The sequence below is a fragment of the Poromitra crassiceps genome (assembly GCF_964638095.1).
Source record: "Poromitra crassiceps genome assembly, chromosome: 9".
Classification (NCBI taxonomy): domain Eukaryota; kingdom Metazoa; phylum Chordata; class Actinopteri; order Beryciformes; family Melamphaidae; genus Poromitra; species Poromitra crassiceps.
In genome coordinates, this window is record NC_139630.1 from 48,722,215 (window position 1) to 48,739,714 (window position 17,500).

General features: G+C 44.7%; 1 protein-coding gene across 2 annotated transcripts in view; it reads left to right on the top strand.

Annotated features, from left to right (window-relative positions):
• The window catches only part of LOC310782749 (SAM and SH3 domain-containing protein 1-like), a 249,063-nt gene extending 234,985 nt beyond the window's left edge, over window positions 1–14,078 (top strand). For both annotated transcript variants that reach the window (XM_083643484.1, XM_083643485.1), the window contains exons 15-20: window positions 68–277; window positions 2,664–2,814; window positions 3,226–3,354; window positions 6,597–7,612; window positions 10,131–10,262; window positions 11,239–14,078. In XM_083643484.1, the coding sequence (XP_083499610.1) occupies window positions 68–277; window positions 2,664–2,814; window positions 3,226–3,354; window positions 6,597–7,612; window positions 10,131–10,262; window positions 11,239–11,499 (1,899 nt within the window). In that variant the 3' untranslated portion in view covers window positions 11,500–14,078. The remainder of the gene's footprint in view (window positions 1–67; window positions 278–2,663; window positions 2,815–3,225; window positions 3,355–6,596; window positions 7,613–10,130; window positions 10,263–11,238) is intronic.
• Window positions 14,079–17,500: the final 3,422 nt, after the last annotated feature.

A 17,500-nucleotide genomic window follows, 5' to 3' on the forward strand; every position in this document is an offset into this window, starting at 1 on the left:
GACTATAGTAAGTGACTATGCATCGGGTCATTCTCCCTGACTTCATTCTAATCTATGTGATTTCCAGCGCGGGGACGTGATCGACATCATCAGCAAGCCGCCCATGGGGACGTGGATGGGCCTGCTGAACAACAAAGTGGGCACCTTCAAGTTCATCTATGTGGACGTGCTGATCGAAGAGGAGGAGAAGCCCAAGAGGCCGGTGAGGAGGAGGAGGAAGGGCCGACCCCCCAAACCCTCCTCTGTGGAGGAGCTGCTGGAACGCATCAACCTCAAGGTAGCTGAAGACCCCCACACGGGTTAAATAGCATGTGACATCAGACAGTTTGCTGTTGTTTTCAGTGACAGGAAGGTTTGCACCTGCAGTAAGTAGGATCAAACAAGCCATGCAATAGGATAAGAAAATACCATTTGAGCCAAATCTGTTAACACATAAGTAATGTATGCTGGCTGTACACACCAAGTACAATATAGGATGTTTTGATGTTACTTTGATGCCTAAACATTAACACCCACATTCACGCACCCGGATAGCAGCAAATAACTGCATCTTTTAATTAAAACCTACACAAAGCTGCTCCCTTGATAAGATCTCCACCCACTCAGCCTTAAAGCAGACCTCGCACAAAGAGACAGAGACTCGTAGGTTGGCTGTTTTATCTCTGCCCAGCTTAATGACCTAGTTACAGATTAGAGATCTAGAAGGACTTATTAATGGTACACCACAGGCTTCCCAGAGTCTTTATTATAAGCCAAGAGGCTGGATGATACATGTGCATCAAAGCACTCAGGCCACCTCAGTCACCACCAGAGTCCAGGAGTGGGAGAGCTAGACTAAACACACATAGAACGTCTCGGAGATGCCAGTTTGCAGCTAACCTCGATACAACGCGCAGCCTATTCCCGGCCATGTTCAGCTAGGTTTCTGTCCTCGTCATGCTGATGATGCAAAAGGTACGGTATTCAAGGAATCTTAGAAGGCAGTCTAAGAAGGAGACTTAGCCACACAGCGCTACATATTACAGAAAGTAAATGCTACAATATAACTATTGTATAGGAGAACACAAATAAATAAAAACATCAAATAGATGTTACATTACTGTAGCATTTAAGGCTCGAATCGAAGCAGGCACAAAGGAATTCCTATATCTATTTTTCTTGGCCAAGGGAGCACAAAGACGAAGGCCAGATGGAAGCAGCTCATATTCAGAGCACAGCGGATGGGCATTGTCTGAGCAGATAGCCCTTGCTTTTTTCAGCAACTGCAAGTTGAAAATGTGTGAAAAAGTACTCACTTTTCAGTTTTTATCGGCACACAAACAATCATGCGAATGCATTTTGGCCTGTACAGCATTCATCAGAGCATTGAACTGTCCATAAAGGCCATAGAAATACCATTATGTCACAAAGCTTAGTCAAGTAAATGGTGTTCGCCTTTAGTCTCAGTCGTTGCTTTTGTAACCTCTCACTAACAGCTGATGAAACTGCCAATTGAGCTGCAAACTAAGAATAATAATAAGTAACTCCCTCGGTACATCATTGTAACATTCTGCCTTTGGACTCTGCGCCAAATGATTTTTGGATTTGTAACATGTTTGGATGTTAGACTGGCCAGAGGACAGAAGATGCTGTGAGTGAGAAGGTCCAGCTGCCTGTGTTTGTGTTAGTTGCTGATCCTTTGTTTAGGCCTTCATTATCCAACAGAAATAGAGCGGAGACCATGGCGGAGACACGCGGTTCTGCTCCACAGTGGACTCCACCATTGTAATTGATGGTTTCACTGGTGACATGCTGTCTATGTCTTCCTCCTACAAAAATGCGTGGGTGACACAAACCTAGAGCTCAGCAGATCCACTGCTCCCTTTTGGCAACAGTGAAACCACTTATGGTAGTTTGGAATGATAGTGTGATGATTGTGACTAACACGGACAGAGGGTGTAGCTAGGTACTTTTGAGAAGAACTTTGTCTTCTGTTTGTAGTGTACCCTCCCAGATAGCACGGTGGTTGGAATGACTAGCCCTCTGTGTGGGTGTGTTTGTGTGAGTGTAAAACCTTGTCTTGTGTGGTTGAAGGGTGGCTTCGAAGGAATTGTCTCCACCTTAGTCTCTCTTTTTCCCCATCGTTTATGTTGCCACAGTTCCCCTTCAAGTCCTCTTTGCCACTTTGGTCACAGCTAGAATAGCTTGGGCTCGCAGCCGCACAACCCCATCCTGGTGCGTGCTGGGTACAGCTAACGCACCAGTGCTGCTGCCACGACTTTTATATGCCTGTTAATGTTTCAAAGTTCTTGCCATTTTAAGGTTGACAGCCGAGGGAGCCATAATTTAGAATTTGTCATAGCTCGCACGATGACACGCCATCTATAATACAAAATAGCTTGTTTGGATTGGGTTCACCAGTGAATTTAAAAAGACATGTTTGAGATGGGAAATTATGAACAGATGACAAGTGTCAACCCCCCCACCGGTTTCTCCACCTCTCTATGTTTATCTGCTGTGCACCAATTACGGCAGCTCGAGAGAGAGAGAAGACAATGCGTTCCCTCTCTCCTATCCCACACGCTGAACACCTCGTTCAGTAGCTGCAACGCTATTCTTAGACTTCGTTCCTAGAAATCCACACTAGGAACCTTTAACCCAGACCTGTCGTTTCCGTCCCGCAGGAGCACATGCCCACTTTCCTGTTCAACGGCTACGAGGACCTGGACACCTTCAAGCTGCTGGAAGAGGAGGACCTGGACGAGCTGAACATCAAAGACCCCCAGCAGAGAGCCGTGCTGCTCACCGCTGTGGAGCTGCTGCAGGAGTACGACAGTAAGTAGACGCGTTCACATAAACACACAATACACCCGAATGGCTTCTCTCAGTCTCTGGTAAAAGGCTGAGCAGGTTTTGATAAAGGCTTGTCAATCTCAGTGGGCTATGTTAATGCTCTTTGGGACATACACACACACACACACACACACACACACACACACACACACACACACACATTGTGGATGAATGCATGCCATATGCGGTGGACAGTGTTCAAAATGTAGTGAAGATATGAAGTCAGTTCGTGCACTCCCTAGTACTCACAAATATATACAGTGTTTAAAAGCACATTCGATCACAGAGACTCACTCATTGGATAATTCATTGACTAACTCGCTCAAACTCCATGTCAGTTTAATAGTATGGGATATGTATGGCTCTTTATTGTATGTGTTTTTGTGTGTCCAGGCAGCAGTGACCCAGAGCGTGGCGGCCTGTCGGGCTCCCAGGAGAAGCTGCTGTCTGAGGGTCACAGCCTGGTGGGAGACTCCCCCCGGGACTCCGGCTGCTATGAGAGCAATGAGAATCTGGAGAATGGTAATGACAGTTTAGCCTAGTCTGCGCCACCCATTAGCCAGGTCCCATCGGGATTTCCCTGGAATTAGCCCTAGCCTAGCCCTAGCGCCTCAGTGACTGTGACAGCTCCACCTTCTCCCTCTCCGGGCTTTCCCCTCTGCTCTGCCTCTTGCCATGCTTCAGCATTCTAACACTCCGCCCATCTCACGCCTCCGGACCAGCGCCTGCCAATCAAAACTGCTCTACTCTGCCATATATTTGCATAGCTCCACCCCTTCACCTCCACCCGCCTGTAGAGAAGCCTCTCCCTTTAACCCCCGAGACAGGCTTAACTTTCTTCTGTCGTTTCACTCCACTCTTTCCGCCACTCTTTCCATCCTGTAGGCATTCTGTGTCGTCGGTGCCAAAGCCCAATCATAAGGGAGCCGGGCCCCAGATCACTAAGCCTGGTCCATCCCATAATGTTGGGCCCCTATGCGCAGAGGGAGAGACTCTCCCCGATGCTCAGAACAGTTCTAATGAGAACAAGCTCACTGCCCGCTCATGGACTCCCAGCTCGTCCACCTGTGGATTGGGGCCTGGTAGAGCGACACCAGGAGGACCGTTACACAACTAGAGAGTATTTCTGTTAACAGGTGTTCGGCATGAGAAGAACTCGCAGAGTAGCGCGTCAATGGTTGTGTTGTTGTTTTTTGCTGCTGTGGTATAAGCTGATAAGGTTGTCAGCAATGCTCTTGTCAAGTGACACATCAAAGCTGCCATTGGGAAAACCTGTCTTCACATTTCAAGGTGTCACTTTGCTTGTGTTTACTGCTATAGTGACCGTGTTGCACAAATAATCATTATGTGCCTAAAAAAGATTTGAGATGAAAATATTTTTAAATGCTAGTGCATAGATTGTAAGAGAGCAAATGCTATCTTTTTTTTTCTGATTATAGAATTCTATTGAGGTCTTATTTGTGAGGGTTTATTTAGTTTTAGTTTTTTAACTGCTACCTGCAAAAGACTCTGTGCTTCCTTACTCCCCAATACAACTTTCTTTTACTGGCTCCATTAACTCATAAGTCATTGCTTTGTCATATCTTACCTTCTTTCTCTGTCTACTGGCTTTCCTTTGTATGTGTGGATGTCATACAGTTCAAACGTGCAATCTGCCACAGTAGAGATTTGAGTTGTGGAATAAAAGCCACGTCTGTAACAGAAGGACTCACGTCCTGCTTGCTTCATTTTATGTCTCTTCTTTCTTTCTGTGCGTCCATTTTTCCTCCCATGCCACTAAACACTGTTCACCAGCTAGCTGCATAACATTCAACATGCATCCTGCATTCTTCTTGCAATTTCAGGGTTCTACAGTGCTACCATAAAAGGATACAATTATTAATTGCATATGATTACTGTAACTAATAGTATATTCATTATATATATATATATATGTATATGTATATGTATATATATATATATATATATATATATATATATATGTATATATGTTATTACACAGATTATGTTTCTAAATGTTCTCCTTGAAGGCGAAATGTCACTGTAGAGCCCTGAATCTATGCTTTTTCGATTAATAGCCTTTCTTCTACATGTCTCTTCTCAGTTTTCCTGTGACTAGACATACCGGTAGTTATTCTGCCTCATATCATATCTTTAAACTGTCACCTGCCACTCATCATTTACATAATGCATACATTATGTCATTCTAAGCTGTGAGGCCAATCAAGTGAAAGAGGGGTAAACAGATCTCCAGCTCAACATAAGGTGAACAATCACCAGCATGGCCAGTGAATAACGACTTCAGAATGTTATTTTATTTACTTGAGAAGACAATATTTTCATGTACCTTAGATGAGTCCGATGTATTGCGATGAATTTATATCACAAAGGTTTATATCCGCTTGAAGATCTGGGTAAAGAAGACTATTTAACAAATCAAACTGTAAAGTGGATTTACGGTAGGTGGGTTTGCCCACTACATCCCCAGTAATCCTAAATTACACATCCGGTCTGATCATCATTCAGTGTAGACTTTCAGTATAACTAATTACTGGTTCAGCAATTCATCCAATACTGCATCTACCACAATGAAGTCCCTTCTTTTTCTTTGGTGAAACACCATTGAAAGATAGGGTAGACCTGTTCTGCAATGCTTTTTACACACAATCGATAGCATCACAAATGAGCATTGTCAAAGTGGAAAACTTTTTTAGAACTATCGGTTTTTATGATGAATAGCAATGCATGCAGCCAGTATTCTGTTTTATGGAGAGTGTAACTCATGTTGTCAATAGACCTCTTTCCTGTCTGATTTTTATATCTGAAAATGACTACTGTGATTAAAACGAGATTGTATATCTTGGAGCTGTAAAATACCATAATGGAAATAATAGAATCCCTTGTAGACACTTGTGTCTATGGCAAACACACCAATACGCTTTTGAAACATTTCAAGAAAGCTTCAAGACGATTCATAGCACGTCATCTGGTGAACTAGTTTCTGTCACCACACCATTTAAAATCGTTGGCATGCTAAGTGGCAGCCCAACCATTTCACCCTTCCATTTCGCTCTGTAAGCCTGGAGATACAGTAGATGGTCAGTTGAAGGAGATAGATGGTAAGTTGAAGCACCCTGTCCAGATATTTTTAGTTGGGATTCCTGTTATGACAATAACAAATCAGCCAGTCTGGTCAGGAGTCAAAGAGCTAGCTCATACCAATGGCACTCCACCCTTCTCCCCCCTAACATTACTCCCCCCTTTGACTGTAGTCCAGAGATCGGCTTGTTTAGCTTCCAAATGACTTGCTCTGGCAGACCGGTAGGAAATAATGAGTTTAGGTGAACATGTTCTGCTTTCTGTGTAAACATACTGTAACGTTTGTATATCACGCAACACTTTCAAATAGTTATATCACTTCCTAGCCGTCTCCACAGCAATTTCCTCTTTCCTTCTGTCAAAATCAGCCGCTAATATTAGCTCAATAGGAAAAACAAAAAGCAGAAGTGTGGCAAAGTAGCAGTCGAGGCAGAAAAAGATGCTGAATCAAAAGCAGTCAATGTGTTATGCTTCTAATGTTCTTATAAGTGAAGGCAGCAGGCATTGTGCCATAGTTAGGGATCTATTCCCTGTCTGTATTTTACAAAAGAAGGGAAATGTTTAATGAATGTTTCAACAGTCAGAGCATTTTGGTTTAATGTTTTTTTAGGATGAAAGTGTGTGTATCTCTTTGCTAAATGCAGCTGAATCTTTCTGTTTTGCAGGTAAGAGCAGGAAGACTTCCCGTTCCAGTCGTTCCTCAGCAGGGCTCCAGTCTCCGGACTACCCCACCCTGCCCATGACCCTTTCCACAGAGGCCCTGCAGCAGACTGGCAAGAACCAGCGCCCCAAGTTCCCCAAGAGCTTCTTCATCAAGCCCTCCCTGAAAGGCTTCAGCCTGATGGGGCTGCGCAAGGCCCAGCGACAGTCCCCCATCCCGGCCAGCCGCAGCTGCGAGGACCTAGAGGGACCCCTGCAGCCCACCGGGCCGTGGAAACGCTCGCACTCCCTGGGCGACCTCCACTGGGAGCAGGCCTTTGATCAGAAGAAGGATGCCAGCCTGGAGCGCAAGCCCACCAAGGAAGGGCCAAAGTCGGGCAACAGCAGCCCTGTCAAAGCATCTGGAGACAGGGGTTCCCCGGCTCACAACGGAGCTCCAGCGGTGAGCCCTAAGGCGCGGGCTGCTCGGCCGCCCGTGCCCTCCCAGCTGCCTCTCCGGCCCCCCTGCCCCACCACCCCAGCCCCCAACCCTCCAGAGCCCCTCTCCAGTCCGACTCCAAGCCCCCCCAATTCTAACACGATCATCCGGACTCACCCCAAAAAGCCCCCGGTCCCCCCTCCTGTCCCGGCCAAGAAGTCTAAGGAAAGGCTGGCCAACGGGCTGCGTCACCCCCCTCTCTCCCTGCCCTCCTCGCCTTCTCCCACTCCCTCCCCCACCCACTCCTTCACCCGCTCTCACCCCAGCAGCCCGGTGATCCGCAGCGGCCCCAGCACCCCGTCTCTGCCCCCAAAGACCCCCAGCACCCCTGCCAGCCCCTGTGCCACCTCATCGGTCTCATCTGCCTCGTCCACGGGAGAGGAGCCGGGCACCCCTCCGGCCGTGCCGCCTCCCTGGGGGAGCAAGGTGGCTGTCGCGAGGAAGGTGTCTCATGCCAAGATGAGCCCTGACCTGCTCACCCTCCTGGAGCAGCGCATGGAGGCAGAGGGCATCGATCTCACAGAGGAGCCCTACTCTGACAAGGTCAGTCGGGCATCATGGACCTAAAGTTGCAGTACAGGTTACATTCAGGATACGTTTTGGTGGTGATGTGGACAGTTAAGTACTACCACTCAAAAGTTTGGACACATGCATTTTTCTTTATTTTAATTTTTTTTCTCATTTTAGAATAATGCTAAAGACATCAGAACTATGAAATAACAGAAATGGAATTATGTAGTGAACAAAAAAAATCTTAAACAAATCAAAACTATCTGATATTTTAGATTCTCTATAGCCGCCATTTGCCTTGATGGTAAAGGCTTTGGAAAGAAATTCCTAGGCATCAACTTCACAATTTATATTTGTCTAAGCAACACATTTCAAGCCTTTAAGCATATCCCTTCAGATCAAAATGGCTTAAAAATGTTACATTCAGGTGTGTCCAAACGTTTGACTGGAACCTCCGAGAAAATCAATAATACATATATAGACATGTATTACATGTATAGAATATGATGGTAACACTTGCTCAGCTGAAGCACACCCACACGGCTCGATGGGGCGGGGCCTGTAGTCTCTTGTATTTAACTATTTCATAATTCAACATACGGTAAATGCATTATGCGCACGGCACGCACACACAAAAGGAGCTGAGAAATAATAATTATAACCCACATCTTGGCCAGCAGTGACAAAACACGGGCATTAAGTCATATTTCCATGCTAAATGTCAAACTGGTGCTCTGAGACAGCCCCGAGTTCTATTTTGTCTGGCGTCAAACTCCTTTGGGTTTGCATCGTAACATCGTAACATGCCTAACTTGACTCAGTCATAATGTGACTGTAGCTTGGATCCAAATCACCCTGTTTTAGGCCAACAACATCAACGGCTTGTTTTGCAAGGCATGTGGCTTAAAAATAGAGACTAATAGAGTGAAAATGTGTGTGTGAGAGTGCACATGCCTACTTGATTGTGTGCGAGCACATTGACACTGTGTGTGTGTGTGTGTGTGTGTGTGTGTGTGTGTGTGTGTGTGTGTGTGTGTGTGTGTGTGTGTGCGCGCGCGCATGAAATAATAAAGAAGCTGCCTATGAGGGGGGAAAGCGGCGGGCTGAGTATTACTGTGATGCGGTTCAGACTGTTAAGTTTACGGGCTGAATGTCACTGAAGGCAGACGGGCCTATAAAATACTCTGCCACTCGCCAGACCCCAGGCTGGGCCCCTTTAACATGGTGGTGCCCCCTGATGCTGCCAGGATAACCACACACACACGCACACACACACACACACACACACACACACACACACACACACACACACACACACACACACACACACACACACACAGAGGCATCAGGGGATGAGGTGTGAAACAGTGTGCAAGACCACAGCTCTGCTGGATTCCTATTAGTCAGAAGTGGAGTGGCACAGACACCGCCGGCACACTGCGCGCTGTAGCAACATTTACCCAATAATATGAATGCAATCATCACACTACTCCAATTCGTCGATACTGCCAAAGGTCAAATAGACGACCGCTAAAGATCATTTTGAAATCATTTCTGCAATAAGCTCTTCCCGTCTGCGCTGGCTAATTTGCATTACAGTGAGGGGGAATATGTGCAAGAATGAGAGTGGATAGGAAAGAGTCAAATCAGATTAGAACGTGCAGTGATCCAACCTGTGTGATGGCTGCTGGCTGCCTGTGAGCCCTGCTGTCCTGGCAGTGTGTGTACGCTACTTCAGACAGGATGCTGCCGGGCTGTATGGCCAGCTCTCCCTCCCTCCTCTCCTCTCCTCTCCTCCATCATCCCTCACACCTCCGGTCCAGTTTGGCCGACCTGACCGGGCTTTGCTGGAGAGCCGCCTCCGCTCCAGGTGTCTAGAGAGAGAGAGAGAATGAGAGAGAGAGAGAGAGAAAGAAAGAAAGTTAGTACTTGGGTTTTCTGCCAAGCGTTTTCCTTCTTACTGCTCACAAGGTCTTTAATCATGTTTTGACTTGTTGCACATGTGGTCTTTCTTTCTTTCTTTCATTCTTCCTTCCTCTCATTCTACCTCCTGCACTTTTAAATCAGACATTTTAATGACCGTCTTCATATCTCCCTGGCTCCCTTTGAGATTGTGCTTATTAGCCAGCCAGCACAGCTCCTCCTGCCCTGTGATGTGACATCGTTAGTCTGCTTCATTCGCCCATAAACAACCAGATCAGAGCTTCTCCATCCTCATATTGTCCACAATGAGCATATAAAGTCAAAACACTCTTTTACATCAACCCAATCCATGTTGCCGGGAACATGCGGTCCTCATTCAGACCCCACTAACTCTGTGACCATATTCAATGGGGGTCTTGAATCCATTTTGTGTTATCGTCTGTGACTTTATAGTCTTGGATGGGTAAAGTCAGTGTTGATGATGTGACGTTTGATCTCAATCTCCCTTAATGTGGAGATATCCAGTTTTTTGACTAGTTTTATTGTATGCAACTGTACTCGTCTTTCCGTGTAGTCATGTCCAATGTATCACTCTTTCTCTCTTCTCTCCATCCGTCCCGTCCTCCAGCATGGCCGCTGTGGGATCCCCCAGCCTCTGGTGCAGCGATACTCTGAGGACCTGGTGCAGCCTGTCAAGGACGTGGCCTCCACCATGGACCAGCTCCGCGTCAAGGAGCTCCGCAAACAACACCGCATGGCTGTAAGTGAACACAGCTACTTCTTCTGTATGAACGGTGACAATTATAAAATCATAGAGCCAGACTTTTATGAGCTTAATGAGGCTTTCCCATAAAACATCAATGCAGGCTGGGAAAGAGAGGCTTTGCGGTTGTGTCACAAATCTCCTAGCAACCACCGCTGGCGCCAACATGGAGGTCCAGTGGAGAATGCAGAGTTATATATAGGCGTAACAATGACTGGGACGGCAACGCGTGTTTTTGTTCATATTAAAATTAGCATTATTCATGGTAAATAGACCTACTCGACCTCTCTGTGGCCTTTTTGATCCCAAAATAAGGCACTTAAGCGAATGATTTCCGAGTGGTTTTGTTTCTGCCCTGATCTGTCACCTTCTTCACAATTCATGAGTTAGCATCCTTGATGTGTGTTTGTTTGGTAGCATTTTTGATATACTCCAGATATTGCACATTTGTCTGCAAACTTAGAAGAAGAAAGATATATGCTCCTCACCAAGTCACTCCCATCATCCGGCACTCCCCACTTTAGTCTCAGGTCTATCCAAATAGATCTGAATAAATTATCATCTTACAGACCCAGACCAGAGAAAATAATGGTTGAAAATGTATACAATAAAATATGAACAAGCATTGGCGTCCTGCTATGTTTTAAAATTAGGGAGAAAACTTGGAAAGATAGTTTTTTATGCATTTCTACACCACCTAACCTCTTGGATTACGTCAAGAAACGTTCAAGCCTGTATACGGGCCGGGGTTCCCAAACGTTTTGATCCTGGGACCCAAAAGAGAAGTTTGGAGTGAGAAATAGGAGGTGTGGTGTGAGAGTGAGAAGAGGCTCATTTGATGAGTCTCAGTGAGTGAGAGCTTGCAGCTCCTAGTTGTGTTGTTTGAGTACCTCCACTATGGCCGCCAGCCATATCATCATGACATCATCAGCAAGGGGACTTAATATGGTCTTTCCTCCGTCCTGTTCCTCAGATCCCGTCTGGAGGGTTGACGGAGATGTGCCGGAAGCCTCTGTCCTCGGGTAACATCAGCACCGTGTCCGACTGGCTCGTCTCCATTGGCCTGCCCATGTACGCCGCGCCCCTGGCGGCGGCGGGCGTGGACTCGCTGGGCCGCGCGGCCTTGTTGACGGAGAGCAGCGTGTTGAAAGCGGGCGTTCAGGACCAGAGACACGCCCGCCGGCTGGTCAGCGAGGCACAACTGGTCACTGCACACAGAGAGGGCCAGTCATAACCATGCAGGTGGAATCAGATTGGGTGAATGGAGACAGGTTTCAGCTCAGTGGTCAGTACATTTTAAACACGGTCAACACATGGTCAACGGCAAACTGGCCCCAGGACTGAAGGACCACACAAGTGGGCCGCAGCACTACTTCCTATCTTGCACCTGTCAAGACTTGTGATTGGACGCTAGACAAACCGACATCACACTTGAGACTTGTAATGGGCTACCCCCTCTCTCTCTGTCTCTGTTTCAGCCTCTCTCTCTCTCTCTCTCTAATTTTTCTCAAATGTTTACGGCATGGGGGAGTTTGTCCCTGCAAGCCAAGACCAGATATCAGATGCCTTTTTAACCCAGACTCTAGACTCAGTCTGTGGGATGGCTTCCATTCTAAGAACATCCCGAAGGTCTTAAAAAACAAGACTTGGATCTGCCTTTAAGGAAGATAGCACACTCTTTTCTAGGATGGAAGTTTTTTTTTTTTTTGAATAAAGGAAGACTGTTCATGAGTGTTTCCCCGCGTTTCAAAAAGTGCTTCATCTTCATTTCTTGCGTGAGACGAAACTACCCGAGGGTCTCTTAAGGATGTAGCTTGGCCAAAGCGATTTCTTTATCATTCACAGGTTTCATTACCACTAATACATTCAAAGTTGTTACAGTTAAAGAACTCAGTCAATGTTTGGACTTTTAATCAACTAAACACCTAAAGACAACGATTAATAACTGGTTGTTTTGAGATTTGAAATGGCTTATTTTGTATCATGTTTCTGTATTATACCGTACCACATATCCTAATTTCAAACTGGTTTTTATATGTTACGTGTACTGTATGTGTTTTTGCCTTTTGAATGTTACAGCCTAATTTTGAGGCCAATTCTCAGTCATTTCTAAGTAGAGACAGCTGTCAACACAATTTTATATTTCAGATTATATGTCCAATTTCACAACGTATTTTGGATGCATGCCCTTTATCATTATGTAGAGTCCTTTAAAAAAAAGCTCTATATCGCTCCAATAATCACTATGGGAGATGGGCTTTTCACAGCAGACAATATCTTCCATGTGTATCAAAGCACATTTTTAGTTGCCTTACCAGTATAAATGAATAGCTACATCAAATCGAGCATTATAGTATTCATATACCCAGTATTTAGCATATCAGACCACCAAGCCAGTATGTTCTGAAAGTGTGAGAGATAGAGATGCTGATTTTAAGATTACACGCACACACACACAGTACTGTGGGGAGAGGGAGCGCGGAGAAAATAGAAATGTTCCAAAGGCACCGCTAACATCTGGGCTGTCATATGTGGAATTTAGTGGACCATCTAAATGTTTGGTTCCAATCTTGACTAATTTGATTTGAGGGTGGATAACAAGCTCGTTGGAACTTTCCTAAGCGACTCAAAATGGAGGTCCAGGGGTGGAATGACAGTGTTCCAACAAGGGCTTTGCCAAACCCAAGTTACAGATTAGGCCTTTATTTTTTTCCGTGGCAAAGAGGAAGGGATGTTTCAGACGCACTGAGGACAGATGGTAAAGAGAGAATGTGACATCAGGTGTGAAGCCGGTTCCCAGGTCAACACACACTGGGACACTACATTGTTTTGTAAATCAGGGAAAACTGGGTCGTGGGTCATTCCAGTCAGCCTTTTACAAAACGTTTGGGCCAAATACTGTAGCTGGTAAAACAACCTGAATCTCATTGCTCTTTCTGTTGCACACTTTTCATGACATTTTTATTTTTTATTTTTTTAAGTAAAGGTCTATCCTTGATAGCCAGAACTGAACTGAAGTCTTATTCCCTGGATTTGGAGTTTTCATGGTAGAAGTTTGCCCAAGTGTTATTGCTAAATTTAGAGGATGCTTTTGCAGTGGGCACTTGATATAGACGTTTGATGCCTTTTTTCCTCTTCAATCAAAGTGGTGCTCTGGGTTAGCTAGAATAGGGGTCGTTGTAAAAACAAACAAAAAAGGACCCAACTTTGATGATGTATTTTGTAAAGAATGAAAATACTGACACTGTAAATGCACTTTAGAGGGTAAATCTAGCTGTTTTATTGGAGAAATTGGCTACATTTTGTTCAGAGGTCCGTACGCGGACAGTTGTTGTCAGGTATTGCAAAGGGTTTCAGTGGGTGATGCTGGTATTTTACTTTAGTATTGAGTTCCCAATGCCAAGTCAATGTACAAATGTTAATAATCATTCACAAATTAACCTGTTCACGTTACTCACTTCCAATTTGTTGTTGCAGTCTTACAAAAATAAATTCTTAATTACATATATGAAATGCCTAGCAGAAGTTGCACATTCTGTATATGTAATTGATATTTAAAATAACTTATTTTTGCTTTTTTTTTTTCATATCAACTGTAATTAGCTGTACTATATGAATAGCAATACCTTCCTGCATAATGCATATTGCTTTGGCCAGTGAGAAGCTACAGTATGCATTGTAAAATATAAGTGTACAAATTATTTTATTTGGTTTCATCTAGCTAATGATTGTCCATACAGATTTGCTTGTGTATTGAAACAAAAAAGTAATGTCCATAACTATTTGTCATTCTGAAATATAATAAAAACTCTTTCTTGCCATTGCTATTTTCTTGCCTTTCTATTTGTCCTCATGTACGCACGCACACACACACACACACACACACACACACACACACACACACACACACACACACACACACACACACACACACACAGGGAAAGAGAACCGTGGGCTTGTTGTGTTACTGGCTCCTTTCATCATTGTGCTTAACAGCTACCGTACATGGCCCGTTGGCTCGTGGATAACTTCCTTAATTGGATTTCAAAATTAAAGATGAAAAAGTGTTGATACACAATAAAAGGACAAATATTCCCAGACTTCATTTGATTAAAATCTCAGAGTCAGACATGTTATTATCCTGCTGCCAGATATAAGAATAAACACAATAAGCTCATATTAATGTCCTGGGGTTTGGTCAGAAGGGTGGGTAAATATGTTGTGACCTTGACATCTGTATCTGTGAATAATAAACTCTTGTGCTTTGTGTAAGATTGAGTAGGCACAGAGCTGAGAAACAATGAGTTTAAAATGCATTGTGTTTTGTGTATGACTTGTAATGTCTGGTTTAGAAAACTGTCGATTGGCTCTCTGCCTCGGGCTGCGTCGCTGTGATACAGATGTAGTAATGCAAGGGAGCTAGCAGGGGTTCCCAAACTTTTTCATGACAAGAAGCCGTAGAAAGATAGGCATAGAGCCCCTCGCTCGATAAAATCTTCCTCTGAGAAACTCCATCTGAGAAGCTTTTTCAATAATGTCTTAGACATATTTTCAATAATGAAGGCTACTCAGCCAATGCCCGGTTTATCATCCCATTCATTGCTTTGTATGCCCCCATTCATTCATCTCTCTCTCCCTTCTGCAAACCACACCCCGTCAAGTTACATCATTCATTCATTGATATGCATGCCCCTTCATTCCTTGTCCTATCACTGTCTCCCATGGTTTCCCTCTCTGGCCCATACCCAATCAGCTCATTTCCCTCGTTTTTCCTGCTGGCCTGATGGTCACTTAACTGAAGTAGTAGTTCCCATGTATCTTGGTGTGTTGTAACTCACCTGTGCTGTCACCCTCAGTTGCTGTCATGACTCCTGATGAATTCCCTATGGGGGAATTCTCTATCATATAAATCACTGACGTCCTCTTCACATCTCAGGAGGAACGTCATCATATCATGGAGTCATACGCCAAATCTAATTTGTTTATCATTCAAATGTATTTGTACCTTCTTTCTAGTCTCTCATTATTGAATTCGACTTCTGAAGTGCTTAACTGTAGCCTATATAATGTAGGCAGCGAGATAACCTGTGTGAAGAACAAAAAATCATCTTTATACATCCTCTCATACTGAGATTTAAAGAGTGAAATAAACTAATCTTCATTTAGCCACCAAGGACAGTCTGGGGTGATAGTTTCTGCACAGCTGTGTTTGTTGCTTCTCTTTCTGCTATGTGCTATTTTAACACCCAGACTGAGAATCCCTTCACATTCTGCTGGGAAATCACAAGTTTTCACTGTAAAAGCTGTGTTCACAGCATGTAGGCCTACTCAAAGATCACAGGCGTCCAACAATTAGCAGGGCCCCAGTACAAGAAGAATGTCATGATTCCACATTGACTGTTCAAGTGCACTGATATATTAACTTGGGACTGTCTGGGACTTGACTCGGGACTCTAGTCTTGGTCCCCACCTCTGGCTGCTCTTTCTCGCCGAGAAGAGTCTGATGACGTGACTCACGCGAGGTTACCTCTGGCAGCCAACCACCAGGGGGCGATGATAAATTATGTTTTGGCTTCACTTTTCTGCCTGTCAGTGTCATCGGCAGACCGCCAGACCGTGAGTAGCTACTCTAGTTGCAGTCTGACCAGAGTCTGACGAGTTTTGACTAGAAATGTCTAGTGGCAGTCTGGGCCCTGACGTCCTGACTCAAATCAGCCATATTGTAGACGTTTCTCCCGTTTCTCTGAGCTCAGAGAACTGTTTGTAGGCCTGTCGGCAGTAACCTAGCTTGTCTGCAGTAGTCTTGTAGTAGCCAGCGGTAGGTCTGACCACGTGACGCACTGCAGGCCTGTTTGCACTCTGTCGTCTGCAGTCTGCCTGCACCTCGCTCGCGGTCACAGACCAACGGACCTGTTTGGAAAACAAGTAAGTTAATGTCATCTTGACAGTTTGTTCGCAGATTCATCTCCATACAAAGTGCTAATTAACGTTAGCATAGTTAGCCGAGAGTCAGAGTGTCACAGTGGTAATGTGGTAATGTGCCAGACACGCTTTGCTAGCGTGCTAGCCTGGCATCGCCGCCAGACCAATTCACATTGCACTGCAATGCATTAAAAATGCCACGGCAAATGAAACATGAGCTAGCTAGCAGATTCGTCAGATTCCCAAACTAGTTAACGTTAGTTAATGTAACCGGTCGTATTTAGGTAGTAGTAACCATTGTTTTACAATGGTTATTAGCTAACATTAGGAACCCCACAGCAGTTCACTATTACGAGTTGTGCCAAACAAACGTTAATATCTCACAAAACTATACATCACATTGCTATTTTGACATTCTGAGTGAGAGCAGAATTAGCTCAACAGTCTGATGTAGGCTATATCATATATAAGTTGTGTGAACTGTCGCAGTTTTTAAAATGAAGTCAATTTAGTAAACAGCACAGCCGGCTAGAGTGAGACAAGCTGGCTCCATAGGGTCCCATTATAAAGTTACCCCCAGTAAGCTGTTTGTTTACCAACACATCCCGCCTCATATAGTTAATTGTGTTGCACCTTATTTCTGCTTTCAGAGCCTTTCTATGTACTTCTACACATATAGGCCACTGCAGTTCATAGCAAAATAATATGTGTGATGCCATGGCAAAATGTTGTGCCACCAAATGTGACTGCAGCACCAGTTGAAAAAGTGAGTCTGGAGTCCTGTGTAACTGACAGAGGGGAGAAATACCTGCAAAGTGACTTGCACTTCTTTGTTTCAGAGGCTGTCACTGTGTGAACATGTCTAAAGTCCAGAAGCTGAGGGGGGTGGTGAACCAGCGACTAACTGCAGCTGTTCAAGAGATATTTGGCCTGTTTGAAAGAACGATAGCAGAGTGGGAGGAGGAAGCTGCTCGTCCAAAACAGGAGCTCGACCAACAACGAAAGCAGCGACTAACTGCGGCTGTTGAAGAGATATGTGGCCTGTTTGAAAGAACGATAGCAGAGTATGAGGAGGAAGCTTCTCATTCAAAAGAGGAGATCGGCCGACTAGGAAAGCTGCTCGCTGCTTTAGATCCTAAAGTGAGGTTACACAGAACAGGTTGGTATTTTCACATTACTCCTCCACATTTGATCATATTTCTGCTTTCAGTAACTGCAAAGTTAGCATCATTGATCTCATTAACATTATGAAGTAATGGTAAAAACCAGTTAAAATACAGTCAGGTTTATAACAATAATGATAATACATGATC